The 17555-nt window shown below is 35.2% G+C and overlaps 1 protein-coding gene across 1 annotated transcript in view; it reads left to right on the top strand.

The window, feature by feature from the left end:
• LOC107655677 (piezo-type mechanosensitive ion channel component 2-like) overlaps positions 1-17555 on the top strand; it is a 96362-nt gene that overhangs the window by 10158 nt on the left and 68649 nt on the right. Inside the window, exon 3 of the mRNA XM_016443247.1 lies at positions 9238-9280. Within this exon, the coding sequence (XP_016298733.1) occupies positions 9238-9280 (43 nt within the window). The remainder of the gene's footprint in view (positions 1-9237; positions 9281-17555) is intronic.

Genomic DNA, 17555 nt, shown 5'->3' with positions numbered 1-17555 from the left:
AGCCCCGGGGATAGGAGCCCTCCGTGGGCTAGACTCGGGGACAGGAGCCCTCCGTGGGCTAGACTCGGGAACAGAAGCCCTCCGTGGGCTAAACTCGGGAACAAGAGCCCTCACTAGAGCGAGCTCTGGGCCTGGAGCCGACACTGGAGCGAGCTCAGGAGCGGCCGGCGAGCTTGACAGCAGGGCGGTCCTCATACCGCTGGGAGAAAAACGGGAAAACAAAAGACTATTCAAAAAGAAAACAAAAACACGGGAGAAGGGGCGCCGCTTACTGTTTCATTCTGCTGTTCTGTCACGATACCGCAGGAGCACGGGAACGAGGAGACGAGGAATTCTTTAATAAACAGTCTTTATTAACTCAATCGCTGGGAACACAGGGAACGTAGGAAACACTGAGCACACAAAATGACATATAACAGCGGACGGGAAACGAGGGGCAGAACACACTTTAAATACACAGAAACTAATGGGACACACCTGGGAACAAATGAACTAAACAGGGACAGGAACAGGAAAAACCAAATATGGGCATAATAATCAAATTGAAAACACAACACAAGACATGGAATAGAGTCTGACAAAACGACAAAAACACTCAACAAAATTACTAAAACTTTAAGAAAAAAATTTATTAAACCATAAAATATAAAAATAAAAACTGGTTCAAAATATTAATAAAAAACTAGTATCCCAATTATACTAAAATAACACTGATTAGCAGCAGTCCAGGAATCTCATTTATATTTTATATTTTATTTGCATTACTTTAAACTGATATTTTAAGCACCATGTGGTAAACTCTACTCACATTAAATCGCATTACTTCTTAAATTGTTCACATAGATATTCATTTAACAGATGCTTGTATCCAAAGATGTATTCATAGTTTTAGAAGAAGCAACAGAATATGGCATTATATAGTTTCATCTATTTATAAATATGGCCACAAAACTGTTTCATATCAAGCAGATATAAGTCAGACTTAGACTTGTGGCAAGAGTTATTGCAAAATGCACATGAGAAGAACATTACAGTAATATTTCTTAACAACTCTGTAATGAGAACCAGCTACTAGTCAAACGTTTCTTTTGAATCTTTGCATGACGGCTTCTAATGTCATGCATCGTCATTATTGGCATTATTATAAACAAACCAAACTGTATTTGTTGTATTTCAGAGAGCAGTTTTGCTCTTGAAGGCAAATTATGTGATCCTTCTCTCTTACATGCTCTTCATGATCTAAAGTCCAATATTCTTTCCTTTATGATGCCTGTTTGTTTGATACTGCTTTTTCTGAGAAGTAACCTGAGGCAAAAATAGCATAAAGTATTCTTTATGACCTTAATATTGTTTTAGGCTTGCACTCCAAGCAGCTGTTAACCTGAGAAGGGAATTGTGACTTTTTATCTCACAATTCAGACTTTTATCTCACAATTATGATATTATATCTCGAAATTTTGGCTTTTTACCATAATATTGTGAGTTATAAACTCTTGTTTATATGTCGCAGTTCTGACTTTTTTTTTCACTTAATTGCGAATTTATATCTTGCAATTGTGATTTTCTTTTCCCCCTCAAAATTCTAAGTTTACATCTTACAATAATTTTTTGTTTTGTTTTTATTTTTTTGAGTTTATATTGCAACATTTCTAAGTTTACATTTCGCAATTCTGTCTTTTTTCCACCACAAAATAAATAAAATGGTAATTGCGACTTTTATCTTTTCATTCTGTCTTTTTTTCTCTCGCAATCTTAAGTCAGAATTGTGAGATATAAACTTACAATTGCTAAAAAATAAAAATCTGATTTTTTTCTTGCAATTCCAAGTTTAAATCTCGAAATTCTGTTTATTTTCTGCCACAAAATAGAAATACAAATCAATCAATCAATCAATAATCTCACAATTCAGCCTTTTTTTCTTGCAATTCTTAAGAATTGTGAAATATAAACTCACAATTGTGAGAAAAATGTCAGCATTCTGGGAAAAAAAAAAAAATAACTTTTGCATGAACTCTTTCTTCCACAGTGTATTTGTGAAGTTTCAAACATGAAATATTGGCCATGATTGTGCTGAGACGTTGACATGTGACATCTGTACTTCAGGAGGCTGACAGGCAAACAAGAAGCACTGGTGTGTTTATCTGATCAGTCAGCATTCAGCACCTTCCTTTGTTTTTATATCGTGCGTTTGCTGTCTGTATGCAGTCAGTGTGAACTATACCCTTCAACTGTGCATTGTTTAGGAATGCCTGATCTGAGATCAGCTCTTCCTCCATTAGCCCTCATCGCCCGTGCTGTGTAATGTGTAACAACTGATTGTGAAACAGTAGCAGCTGACTGAATGCGTGTGTTGGAAACAGCAGCTGAACTGCACATCTGGAAACACCTGGCGTTCATATTGTGCGCATTAGATGCATATGCAAAACACAAATAATTCCTAAGATTCAACTGTAATCTGTATGGAACTTTCAGAATACTGGAAAACAGCTGACCTCTAGCTGTATACAGTTCTGCATGTATTTCTGGAAGAAGTGGCCAACAACTATTTGGGGTCTTTTTAAATCACACTTAAATGTATACATTTAATTGCATTGATAACAAAATACCACACAAAGTGTCATTTTCCAAAGCATTTTTGCAGTTATGTTTAGTCAAATGTTCCCAAAAGTGATTTTAATGGCTGGATGGTTTTAGTTTATTAAATAAACTTGTTCCGCTAATGTTTGACAGCTAGAAAGTGCCAAATACATTTTTTTTTTTTATATAAATTAATGTGCATAGTCAATCATTTGAAACTTGACAAATGCATTTTTGTAAATTATTTTGCTTTAAATGTGTTGTGTTTGTGCTATGTTTCTTATTTATAATATAATATAATATCATTTTTGTTTAATGATTAAAATATGCAATCAATATAATTTACTGTTGTATTTCAGTCAAATATTTTGTTTTAATTTTTAACAATAAATGAATTTGCAAAATCAATCATTTGAAACCTGTCAAATGACTTTTTGTAAATCTTTGTGATCATATTTTTTATTTTATTTTATTTTAAGCTTTATCGCACAATTATTTATTTATTTATTTGTTACTCTGTTTTGGAAATAGGAAAAAAAAACTTATGAAACTTTGGTCTTTTTGGCATTAGGCTTGCTTTGTTTTGTCAATATAATATCAATTTGTCAAAATAACTAAAAAGACGCCATGTTTTCAGACAGGTTTATATTCATTTTTAGACAACACAATAGCAATGTTTTAACTTCAGAAGAGTTCAGAAATCAATATTTGGTGGCATATCCCTGATTTTCAATCACAACATATGAACACATTTGTTATTTTGACCAATTGTCATTTTCTGAAAAAAATGTTGAAGTGTGGCTTAAGATGAATACTGTTTTGTGCCACTGTATGTGTTTCACAGACACAAACAAACAGTAGAGAGCATTCCTCGGTTTATCAGCCGTTCTAGCGTCTCATTACTGCCGTGTTTACACTGCGTTTCTGTGCGATGCGGTAAACTCAACCTGTGCCAAAAATGACATCTCTCTCCTAATAAATCTGAGCCAGTAAAAAGGCGTCCGTCTCTCAGCGCTGGAGCAGAGAAACAAGCGTTCGCTCTGTCGAGATGAAAGCACTTGATCAATGGCTGCTCTGGTTTATAGAGTTAAACGCCTGCTGTGCGAGAGATGCTGATGTGTCGAATGTTTCAGCTCCACACTCACACAATAGCATTGTTTGTTTGCGTCTGAAGTATTTCTGATCAGTTAACTGATGGTTAGGCCTCCAATCAAACACTCCTCGAATTTCCCTTATTGACATGAATGCAGTTACACAATCGCAGCGATTACGCGTCTCTTTATTTCCACCTCCTGCTGAGTGAATTAATAAGGCATTGTTCCCGTTTGTATGAGCTCTAGCACTGCCAGCCTTTTCATCTGTCAGCGTACTGTACAGCTGCCAGCAATAAGAACAAACGGCTGAGCGCGCTCCGTTCTGTTTGTCTTAATATTTTTGTAGCAGATAAAGATCGGCTTCCTCAGGACGTGTTTCTCGCTGCTCTCTAAAAATACTCCACTTTGTCCTGCATGTGTTTAAGCGTACCTTCTAACAAAGGCTAGATGTGATGCTCTGTTTCCTCAAGGTCATTGACAACATGCTCAATTTGTGAGAGTCATCGCAAGAAATCCACTCAAAAGTTTGGGGTCAGAACGATTTTTTTTTTTTTAAGAAATTAATACTTTTATTCAGCAAGGACGCATTAAATTGATCAAAAGTGTCAGTAGAGACAGTTATAATGTTATAAAAGATTTGTGTCTCACATGAATGCTGTTCTTTTGAACTTTCTATTCATCTGTGAATCCTGCAAAAATAAAATGCATCACAGTTTCCACAAAAATATTGTGCAGCACAACTGTTTTCAACATTGATAATAATCAGAAATGTTTGTTGAGCAGCAAATCAGCATATTAGAATGATTTCTGAAGATCATGTGACACTGAAGACTGGAGTAATGATGCTGAAAATACAGCTGCGCATCACAGAAATACATTAGTTTATTCACATAGAAAATAACATTTCACAATATTACTTTTTTGATCAAATAAATGCAGCCTCGGTGAGCAGAAGAGACGACTTTTAGAAACATTTTTTAAAATCTTAACGACCCCAAACTTTTGAACAGTAGTGTATATATTCAGGGATTTTTTATTTAATGATTTAAAAAAAAAATGCAATACATACACATAAAAACTAGTGCAGGATTTACTTTGAAATCATATACACTCAGAAATTGCAAGTACATTTCATGAATAATTACAAAGAAAATGCAAGCTAAAAAAAAATAGAAAAAATTGAAATAGTAATATCTTATAAAACATAATCCAATCATCTTTGTTTTATTTGCAACTTTGAAAAATCTGTTTTTTTACAGTGTATAAATTATTGTTGTGTATTTTGAGAGTTAGTGTTGTACTCTCATAGGAAGGCTTGTTTCTGCCTAAAATAAATAGTAGTAGTGAAGTAATAATCATTTTATTTCTTCTAATGGCAACCTACATTTTTTGTAATTGCATAGATGTTTCTCAGAATTGTAACTTTATGTCACAAAGCAAATTAATATGTCAACATTGTGACTTTATATCTCACAATGTGAATTTGTTTCACTCAAATGTTCTTATTTTAAGCTTTATCTCACAATTAATTGTTTTATTTTTTACTCTTTGGTGGAAATAGGCTTCCATACCTTAGAAAAGAAAATAAATGAAATAACAAGTGATGGTTTTTAAACAGTTTTTAGCAGTAAATCTATGTGAACAACCACGCGGATGGCTGAGTTTCAACAATAAGAAACCACTGGGCTTGTTCTCCTCGGGTGATATTATGAAAATAACTGAGAATGAAAATGACGACCACATCTGAAAACATCTAAACCGAATCTCTCCAAATAAGCTCCGCACCTTCTCTGCGAGTCGCTTCATGTGGACTCCAGACAGAAGATACGCTGCTTTATTTCCCTGCTGGCTTGATAACTTTCACAGACGGTCTGAAACGATCGAGGAGTTCAGCCTGATCTCCGTGTGTTTTCAGTCTTCCCACAAAGAAATATAATGAAATCATCAGGCTTTCAATCGAGCAGTCTCTGTTTAGAAGACCGCGCTCCTTCCTGAGCGTCATCACGAAGGCCTTGAGATCTCCACCCGACACAACAGGAGCCCGTCTGGAGAAACCAGAACTACCGCTGGACTTTAGATGTGAAATGTTGCAATGTTTTATGAGCTGTGATGATTCGACACGCCAAGATCTGCATTCTCTGATCGCTCTTGATATCACAACTCAGTTTGACTTGATAGAGCTTTTTCAAATATAGCATTATATGTCAACAAGGAAACTCTCTGAGCTTTGATATTAGACTCTAGACATATTCGTGAACGTCTCTATAAGAACTTTTTTTTTTTTTTTAAATCTGGTGTCTGTTAGTAATTGGGCTTAACAAAAGTATTTGGATACTCACCAGAGAAAAGAAAGTGATGGCCTGCTTAAATACTGTTATTACCTATCTATGCTTTCTTACACGACTGATTTAGATTCAGGTATTTAGTGATTTAAGGGTGTATGTCGTGTAAATGTCAAGTGAAAACCTGTAAGCAAGTCTTTTTGTCAGCATTGTGAATTTAATGTTTATGCATATGGTTTATTATTTTGGAAACAAAATATAAAATGGAAACAAAGTATAAAATTTGACATTTATTTTTTATACATTTTTTTCTTTTAAGTAAAAGCATGTCCTTATTATGCATGATTTTTTTTAAATTATTTTGTTATCTATGTAAAACTTTGTGCTTGGATATTTTTCTTTGATGAATAGAAAGAACATAAGGACAGCATTTAATTGAAAAAGAAACTCTTTAAATGTCTCTAAGTGTCAATATCAATCAGTTTGATGCATCCTTGTAGAAACAAGTCTTAGAAACAATTCTGACATTTCTTGGATTCTCTGCAGTGAATGGGTGCCGTCAGAATGAGAGTTCTGATGGCACCCATTCACTGCAGAGCATCCATTGCTGAGACACTGATGCAATGCTGCATTTCTCTAAATATCCAAACTCATCTACATCTTGGCTGACTTGAGGATGAGCACACTTTCAGATAATGTTTGTATTTGGGTGAACTATTCCTTTAATATGAAATTTAACATATTTTGGATGATGCCACATGATGTCAAAGATATACATGTGGTTTTTAATCATTTTTTGTTCTTATAGTGTTTCTGGTTTGTTCATTTTCCAGTTTGCCAATGTGATTCAGTTGTCAAGCAATGAACAACCTAATTACATCACTAATAATTGGTCAAATCTTGGAGGATCGACTGAAAGGCGTGTATTTCACTTGGCAGACACACAGAATACCTGGAAGTGTCCCTGTAAACAGACGTCTTACTGAAGTACAAACTCTTACTGAAGGGCAGCACAGTATGCTATGAATCACATGATGTTTTGTTTGTACTTTCTGCCGACAAAAAGCTAGAACACAATAAAGCATTGCCAAATGTTTTCGTGAGTGTTCTGCCTCAGGGCTTGTGAAACGTGCAGGATCTGGTGATATATCTGGTGCGCAGTGTGTGGTTCACAGCATATGGTTTGAATCTCTGGACTGATGTGAATGAGGTGTCTGAAGCTCATGCACACCAGGTACAGCATTTGTCATTTCTCTGCTCAGCTCATCTCGTCGTGCCTCTGGATCGAATGAAAGACAGAATAACACCAAAACAATGCCGTTTCACATGCATTTTGTAAATAAGAAGTCATTTGGGTTACACTTTATTTTAAGGTGTCGTTGTTCCAGTGTAATTATACATTTAAGTACTGAGTAATATTAACTACATGTACTTACTCTAAGGTTTGGATTGGGGTTACTTGCATGTAATTATGCATAATTAATTGTTATTATAATAGTAAGTGCATGTAACATGTGTAACAAGGACACCTTAAAATAAAGTGTTACCGTCATTTGCTTTTATCTAAAGCGACTTGTGTGTTACAGTCAGTGTTGGGCTAGTTCCTCCAAAAATGCAATTTATTACTCGTTACTAGTTACTCCTTTCACAAGTTATATTATTACTTTACTTATTACTATCTGGCAACAGTAATTAGTTACACTACTAGTTACATTACTTTTCCTTCACGCCCCACAGAAGTTGTAATTGTGTATCTTCCACATAAAATTATTTTAAAATGTTACTAACAATATATTTCTGCCTCACCATTTGACCAAAATCTGCATTGGATCGCAGTCAGAAGTTTTTACAAACACTCAGTGGTGATTGATAGTGACTTTTAAGTAAAAGTGTTGTATTAATTGTCAATTAATGCGAGTCGTGAAAATTATGAAAATGAATTATTGGATTGTCGGATTTTAAATCAGTAGGGGTTGAGGCATCAAAAGAAACTAAGTAACGAGCTGTTTTATGTATGGTAACTGTAATATTATTACTGAAATCTTACTAGTAGTTAGTTACACTACTAGTTACTGCAAAAAGTAATGTTATTACAGTAACTAGTTGCTACTAGTTAACACTAGTTACAGTACACTTAAAGCATGGTTTAAGTCCAATGAAGTCAAAATGTTTAATACATATTACTTGTTAAATCTTGCATCTACATCTACATTAGCTTTCGAAAGTTTGAGGTTGGTAAGATTTATTTATGTTTTTGAAAGACGTCTCTTCTGCTCATCAAGGCTGCATTTATTTGATCAAATACAGTAAAATATGTTTACAATTCAAACATCTGTTTTCTGTGTGAATCTCTGTTAAACTGTAATTTATTTCTGTGATGCGCAGCTGTATTTTCAGCATCATTACTCCAGTCTTCAGTGTCACATGATCTTCAGAAATCATAATAATATGCTGATTTGCTGCTCAATATATATTTCTGATTATTATCAATGTTGAAAACAGTCGTGCTGCACAATATTTTTGTGGAAACTGTGATGCATTTTATTTTTCAGGATTCACAGATGAACAGAAAGTTCAGAAGAACAGCATTTATTTGAAATAGAAATCTTTGCAACATTATAAATGTCTTTACTGTCACTTTTGATCAGTTTAATGCGCCTTGATGAATAAAAGTGATAATTTATTTTTTCATTTTTTAAAAAATATTAATCCTCAGAAATATATAGAGTAAAAAGTTAATATAAAACAATTTTTAGAATGTAAACATATTATGAATATAAGAACATTAGGGGTTCCTAAAGATTTTTAGGCTACATTTCTAAAGCCTTGCATACGTAAATAGCTTTACATTTTAGTGTTTTTTGTCAAATATGTTGTTTTTTTTTCAAATATGTTCATATTGTATATTTAAGCATAAACCCAGATAGTTTGAATTCCTATGAAAACGAATGCGATCAAGCTGAATAATTTATCAGTGCATGCTAATCTAATGAAAACAAAATGTCTTCATAATGTTTCAAAATCAACCTATAAGATAATATAAATGACTCTGAAATGACTTTCCTTTTCGGCTGACGTCAGCGAGCATTTTCTGTCATTTAGAGACTTTTCGCAATCCAATGAACAGCCAGTGGTTCATAGTTCACTACTTTCATGTTTCAAACCAGCAAGCTTTTGATTACCAGCCTTCAGCTTTAGCCACTACATCACATCATAGATTGAAAACTTCAGTGTCTCTTCATCTCATGCTGTTTTGAACACCTCCTTGTGTTGTATGTTTGCAGGCTCATCATGGGAGAGATCGATACGACAGCTGGGCTTTGAAAGGTAAGAGATTTTAGTTCTCTCTTTCTTCAGATTAGAGCTGGACTCCTCCGTGTGAATGTTGGCAACACCAAACGCATTGTTCGCTGTGAAGAGTGTGTGATGTTTTGTTTGGAGGCTTTGAGCGGCCTGGACACGGCTCAGACGGATGATCCATTAGAACACAGCAAGAAACTGAATATTGAATAACAAAATAATGTATTGAAAATAATACGGACGATAAAACATGATCAGGGCAGGTCCATCTGTTCCCCCTCACCTATTATATGACAGAACAATGAAAGATATTGGGTAATATTTTACATAGAAAAAAAACAAAATCTCTTGGTATTGTCTTCCAACCACAGTATTATTAGCCGTTTAATAAAGTGAGTCCAAATGTTGACTCTTCTCTTGTGAAAAAGACGTGCACTTTAACATACTTTTAAAAAGAGTACTTATTATGAAAAGAATATACTTAAGTGCACATTGCATATAATGTTTTTGCACACTAAATTGCATTATGTTTGCAATTAAATAAAAATTTATTATAGTTTAAATTTATATTAAATGAAATAAGCTGAACTTTCAGTGCTTTTTTTTACTCACTTAAGTAGGACATTTTTATGTCATTTCATAATTATATCTATTGGTTAAAGTACCGACAAACATTTATGGTAAACTAAATATACTTTAATGTCATTTCTATAATTGAAACTTGTGTGCCTTATACAGTATTTATATATATGTGTAATTATACATTTGTAATAATTAAGTTGCAATTTAGTACATTTAAATTATATTAACTTATAATAATATACTTATTAAATGATGTCACCTTAATATCAAGTAATATTGAATAACACGCTACAGTTAAAAGCATAATCATGTGCTTTAGTATGTTAGTCAACACATCAAAGTAAGTGCACTTCTTTAAAGCATGATTAAGTAATTTCTTAAACTCTGCTCAAGTGTGATAAGTCATAAAATTGTCTCTCTTTTAGTGGACTTTTATTTCATTAAAATTACATTAACTGTAAGTGCAGATTTTTTAAGTACACTAAATGCACATTCAGTACAATTAAGTGCACTTCTTTTTCACTGGCAATGATCATAAACACTCACTTGTTCATATTTGGGTCATTCATTTTTACGTCTTTTTTTTTTTCTCTAGCGAGTGAGAATAGAACAATTTGATCTTACACTCTAAAAAATGCTGGGTTGTTTCAACTTTCAACCCAACTTTGGGTCAAATATGGACTAACCCAGCTGTTGGGTTTAATTTTTACATTAATTTTTTAACCCAAAAGTTGGGTTAGTCCATATTTGACCCAAAGTTGGGTTGAAACAACCCAGCATTTTTTAGAGTGTAATGTTAAAGTTCAAAGCCAAAATGATTTCTCAAATAAATGAATGAATTTTCCCCCTAGACGCATTACGTTCTGTGTGCAGACCCACTGACTGGTTGGCTCTGGACTGTGGCACCAGCCTAAACTCAGCTTGTGTGATTGATTTAGTCATTAAGACGTTGTGGGTGGCATCATTTATACAAGTCCCTCTTTTCTGTTTCATCTTTCTAATCATGTTTATTAGTCTTCTTTGTAAGTGTCCGGTGTCTGTGGGCCGTTTCGGTCACTCTCGCCCCTGCAGTCAACGACGGTGCCTCCGGTTAAAACAGTGGGGCGTCTGGGAAGCAGGTGACCGACGCTGACGAATGCTAATCAGACAGCAGCGACTGCTGATGGCGTCAGTGAGCGCGCAGACTCTGTGCGAAAGAAAAGAGCGCTTGGAGACTATCTCTCACGCAAACGGGTGTTTATTCAACTATCAGCACTTTCATTTCCCAGGGGTTGATTTTTATTAAAACGAACAGATTTACTTTTTTTCTTTTCATTATATAAAGGTCATATTAAACTTTGAAAACTGTTCGGTTTACATTTTTTTGTGCTACTTTTCAAAAGCCTTTTAGACAGATTTTATTGTTTTACTTATGACTCAAACATTTTGTCTCAAGCGATGAATATTAGTAAAGTAAAATTCCAATCATTGCATTTTAAAAACTATGATAAACAAATAGTGAACTATTTTGTCCCAATCTAAAATGAATCACCCCCCTTTAAAATAATCACATTTTGTTGCTTTGCAAAGCAACAAAATGTGATTCTTTTCTTTGCCCACTGTATATAAACTGTTCAGCACTGTTAGCAGTGTTTTAATTTACAGCAATTTAATTTCAATGCTATTGTGTTTTAAGGTTGTTTAGTATATTAAGTGATTGCATAGCTGATAGTTGAAGAAACACTCATATATACATGTGCACAAGTTTATGTGTGGTTACCTAGCAGACTGTTGAATACTTGGCCAGATTTACAATCAGCTTGTCTCACAATTACTGCATTAGTGATTTATAGTTTTTAGGCCAGCATTTGTATTTCATTGGTCCATTGGCAGAGGCCAGATCATCAGAAACACTTTGGAGAAGAGCATCTGAACACTGAGTCTGCTCACAACAGCTGGAAGCGGTTAAAACACGCATGTTAGTCGTGATCTGTGTGATGTTAGTGACAGACAGCTGTAATTTACCTGACTGTAGAGGAAAAGCAGTGTCTGGAAGTCTAGCACAAACCATATGTGCTGTGATGAAGCGCCCAGAGCCAAGTTACATAATAATGCCTTATGCAGCTGCTGTGACGAATGCAATCAAATGACATGAATGTGTGTACGGCATTACCATAACAATTCAAATGTCGCAACCGCATAAGAACATGTGAAAATCACTCAGAACACCTTAGCAACTGCATAGCAGCACCCTATCAACCATCTACAACAACTTAGCAAATACATAGCAGAATGCTTGCAACCTTCCACAACACCTTACAAACTGCATAGCAACACACAGAACACTCAGAACACCTTAGCAACTTCATAGCATCACCTTGGCAACCATCCACAACACCCTAACAACTAAATAGCAACACACTAAAACACTCAGAGCACTTTAGCAACTGCATAGAAATGCCTTGGCAACCGTCCACAACACCCTAACAACTACATAGCAACACACTAAAACACTTAGAACACCTTACCAACTGTATAGCAACACCCTAACAACCATCTACAACATCTTAGCTACTACATAGCAACAGGCTAAAACACTCAGAACACCTTAGCAACTTCATAGCATCACCTTGGCAACCATCCACAACACCCTAACAACTAAATAGCAACACACTAAAACACTCAGAGCACTTTAGCAACTGCATAGCAGTGCCTTGGCAACCATCCACAACACCCTAACAACTACATAGCAACACACTAAAACACTTAGAACACCTTACCAACTGTATAGCAACACCCTAACAACCATCTACAACATCTTAGCTACTACATAGCAACATGCTAAAACACTCAGAACACCTTAAAAACTTAATAGCATCGCCTTAGCAACCATCCACAACACCCTAACAACTACATAGCAACACACTAAAACACTTGGAACACCTTACCAACTGTATAGCAACACCCTAACAACCATCTACAACATCTTAGCTACTACATAGCAACATGCTAAAACACTTAGAATGCCTTAAAAACTTAATAGCATCGCCTTGGCAACCATCCACAACACCCTAACAACTACATAGCAACACTCTAAAACACTGAACACTTTAGAACACTTTAACAACTGCATAGCAACACCTTGGCAACCATCCATAACACCCTATCATTGTCACTGCAGGTTTTTACACAGACAAGCGTCACTCACATTTTCTTCAGAGCTCCGGATTTTTAAATCCTGGGAACCTCTAAAGGAAAATCTTCAACTGGGCTCCCATAGAATATACTAATACAATAAAATGTTGGAACATAATGAATATGAACAATGTGTATTTAATACAGAAAGGTATGTAGATTATGCTACTGTAAAGGCTCATGTTGGCTCTGAGCGTAAGGAATGTTGTGTGGAACGGGAATAACATGAGCTGTAATCAGATTCATGTGCACTCAAGCTTTGTTTGCTTTATCATATTAACATTTCATTTCTTCTACTAAACTCCGTGGAGTATTGTCCTAACTTTATCAGTTTCCTTCAATTTTAAATTACAAGTTTACACGCAGGTTTTCCTACCAAAACAAGGTTTTGTTTAGTCTAGTGTGTGATTTCTAAGAAACACTCACAAATTACGTTTGCAACAATGGTTTACATCTTCTCAATGTCTGATATTTTCCATCATTTACCAATATAGATTATTGTGACGTTCTCTGATATACCATATCTGACCACACTTCCCACATAACTTCCTCTGGTAATTTGTCACTAAATGCAGCCAACGAGGCGTAAAATGTGCGAGCTCATGTCAAAATAATCCTTTGTGTGTTTTCTATTTAAATTGGACTCACACAGCATAAATCAGATGTGTTTTTCTTGAATCTGCAATTAAACCCGACCATTAAAACACAAGGGAGATTGAAACAGGCGTTTCATTATTAACGATGCTACATGAAGCCTGAATCGTGCCACTGTGCCGCGTGTTGCTCTTGGACAGAAGAAACCCAAACCATCTTTGGATGCGACCCTCCCAGCATGCACTGCTCTGTGGTTGAGTCAGGCTAGAAACATGCTAACAACGTGTTACTCATGCTAAAACATGCTAGAAATGTGCTACTCATGCTAGCAGTATGCTAAAACATGCTAGTAACATGTTAAATCATGTTAACAAAATGCTAGCAACATGTTAAATCCTGCTAGCACCCTGTTGAAAAAACCAGCATATGCTGGTTAGGTATGTTTTGACGCTGGGAAGCAAAGGACCAGCTAAAACCAGCAAAGGACCAGCAAAGGACCAGCACAAACCAGCAAAGGACCAGCTAAAACCAGCAAAGGACCAGCAAAGGACCAGCACAAACCAGCAAAGGACCAGCTAAAACCAGCAAAGGACCAGCAAAGGACCAGCACAAACCAGCAAAGGACCAGCTAAAACCAGCAAAGGACCAGCAAAGGACCAGCACAAACCAGCAAAGGATGGTCCTTCGGCTGGTTTGTGCTGGTCCTTTGCCAGCACATGACCAGCTTAAACCAGCAAAGGACCAGCACAAACCAGCAAAGGACCAGCTTAAACCAGCAAAGGACCAACTAAAACCAGCAAAGGACCAGCTTAAACCAGCATCCCAGTGTCAAAACATACCTAACCAGCATATGCTGTTTTTTTCAACAGGGCAGCATGCTAAATAATACTAGCAACATACTAAAACAGGTTAGTGTCATGTTAATCATGTTAGAAACATGCCAACAGCATGCTAATCATGTTAACAACATGCTAATAATGTTAAAAACGTGCTAGCAACATGCTAATCATGTGAACAACATGCTAATAAATGCCAAATGATAATCGTGTTGAAACACGCTAACAACATGCTAAATCATGCTAGCAACACGGTAAATCATGTTGGCAATGTGTTAAATCATGTTAGCAACATGCTATCAACATCTATCTAATCTAAACATTCAAACTTCAAGCTTTTACAGCTGCTTCAAACTTTCAGGCTATGCTTTCTCAAGCCAACCTCAAAGCTTGCTCACAAACTTTACTCATCTAGTTCCTGTTTGTGAGGTTTAGGGATCTTCATTTGGAAGCAGGTTGTATCGGTCATGTTGACTAACCTCGCTCGACTTTATTAGCCAACAACAAGTCATTTATAGGAACAAACTAGCATGACTCAGTGGAGAATGAAGTGTACGTATGATTCATGGCTTCCACTCCACCTTCGGCCCTTTCCAAGCCGTTCTGTCCACAGTGGATTTCGCTTCTCGTCGACTCGCTCGGCAAACAGAAAGGTTCAGTGATTCAGCCTCACTGCCTCCATTGTGTTTGAAATGGGACAAAACAGTCATCTTCAACTGAACTGATCTGAACTAAAGCTTTTAGGGTGGTGCTCTGTTAACTGTATGTTTGTAGGTTGGTTGTTGTTGTTTTTGTTTTTTTTTACACTACCATTCATAGTTTTGGGTTGGTAAGATATTTTTTCATGTTTCTGAAAGAAGTCTCTTCTGCTCACCAAGGCTGCATTTATTTGATCAAAAATACAGCTAAAACAGTAATATTGTGAAATATTATTCTAATTTAGAATAGCTGTTTTCTGTGTGAATCTCTGTTAAACTGTAATGTATTCCTGTGATGCGCAGCTGTATTTTCAGCATCATTACTCCAGTCTTCAGTGTCACATGATCTTCAGAAATCATTCTAATATGCTGATTTGCTGCTCGAGAAACATTTCTGATTATTATCAATGTTGAAAACAGTTGTGCTGCACAATATTTTTGTGGAAACTGTGATACATGTATTCTCTGATGAATAGAAAGTTCAAAAGAACAGCATTTATTTGAAATAGAAATCTTTTGTAACATTATAAATGTTTTTTATAGTGTCACTTCTGATCAATTTAATGAATCCTTGCTAAATAAAAGTATTAATTTCTGTTAAGAATGGTGCTGACCCTGAACGTTTGCACAGTAATATATATTTAAAATAAATGACTTGTGATCTGTTTATAGAAATACACAAATAAGTGTCCACAGTCTTTAACCTTTACATTGCTTCTCTCAATATGCAAAAAACATAATTAATCTAATTTAATTTGCATCTAGAAGACGCTCTGAAAAACGCAGCTGAGGTCTAAGATCTGGAGAAATTAAGATAAATCACAGCCTTTGAAACTGAAGACAGAGCATTGTGCAGGAACAAAAGAATAGCTCAAATAAGTGACACATTACAAATGACATTTTTATGAGTAATAACATTTCTTTTGGTTTCCTAAATATATAAAATCCAATATTAATAGGGCATAACTGAGTGAAAATTATATTTAAATTCTCACTCTAAATTATTCTCTCTCTCTCGCTCTCTCTTTAATAAGAAGGATCAAGGACCTACTGTATCTCAGCCTGACATGCTGACATCTACATTGTGCGTGTGTGTGTGTGTGTGTGTGTGTGGCCTTTTTTTGATTGTCTGAAGTGACAGAGAACACTGGAAGCCTCAGTGCTATTGCAGTGAATACTGTAACCGTTCTGTATCCCATCATGCATCACAGAAGGCCTTGTTGTAGCACATAGCCGTCCTACGCTGCTGAAAAGTAAGTCTTTTGTAAGCATGATGACAGATGTTTCCCATTACGGATCTTACTGAGAGATGAGATTGGATTACTCAACAAGCAGATGGCCTGCTGGACTTTTGAAATGTGTTTAGTTTAGTTTAGTTAATTCAGCACAATACGTGAAGACTCGTCATGATGCTCCCAATATCTGTAATATTTTCTGTCCCTGCAAAACAAGATTATGACACTTAAAGACATAAGGATGTTTCTATATGGGTCAGTCTATATTTTAGGGTACATTTCATGTCCGTTGTTGATAACTTTATTTTTTTTCAAGCAATTTTCTCAAGAAATATCTTATTTTACACACTAAGAGAATGCATGCTTTTCAGTATGCTTCAGTTTAAATACAATTTTCTTTCAAATAAGAAAATATTTCATTTTACTCTTGTGCACAAGAATTCTGTCAACTATGCTGATCTTCATCAACATCGTGTCAAGGAGTATATTAATTATGCATCAACAATGCTGGTATACATTTTTCATTGTTTGGAATATTTTTATGATTTTAATTCAAATAAATATAAAAATTTGAGGTTAACCTAATCAAGAAAATAGCATTTGGCCTGCCATTAAAATTATGTAAAAATGGTAAAAGTGTGAACTCAATCCATGCATTTGGTGTTTATTGATTAATCTTGGCAACTAGCAGAAAAGTAGAACACTGCATAAAATATTATAAACTGAAAACAATAGGTGTTTTTTTTTTTCTTTTCACACTTCTGTTGTGAAATGTTCCCTAAAGTATTATGCTTTAAAAATATATTTATAAATATATTCAAGAATAATTTCAAGATATTTCACATTTAAGATATTTAATAGTAATTAAACATTTTTGTTTGATATTTTATACTGTTTTGCTCTTTAAATATGTGTAAAGTGTTTCAGTTCACCCCAAAAGTGTTTCTTGGGGTTCAGGTCTGGGCTTTCGAGTTCTTCCACAGCAGACTCCGTTAAAGATTTATGGACTTCCTTTTGTTCAAAGGGTCACTGTCATGCTGAAACACAGACACTTCCTTCCCAAACTACTGCAACAATGTTAAAATACTGCTGAATTAAATTAAACACCATTGCATTACATTTTGCTTCACTGTAATTATTTATGCACTGATTATGTGTATTATATATTGTCTTATTTTCCATA

Source organism: Sinocyclocheilus anshuiensis, unplaced genomic scaffold (assembly GCF_001515605.1).
Source record: "Sinocyclocheilus anshuiensis isolate Anshui unplaced genomic scaffold, SAMN03320099.WGS_v1.1 scaffold631, whole genome shotgun sequence".
In the NCBI taxonomy this organism is placed as follows: Eukaryota; Metazoa; Chordata; class Actinopteri; order Cypriniformes; family Cyprinidae; genus Sinocyclocheilus; species Sinocyclocheilus anshuiensis.
The sequence above is the reverse complement of the archived record's forward strand: the minus strand, read 5'-3'. Positions and strand labels throughout refer to the sequence as shown.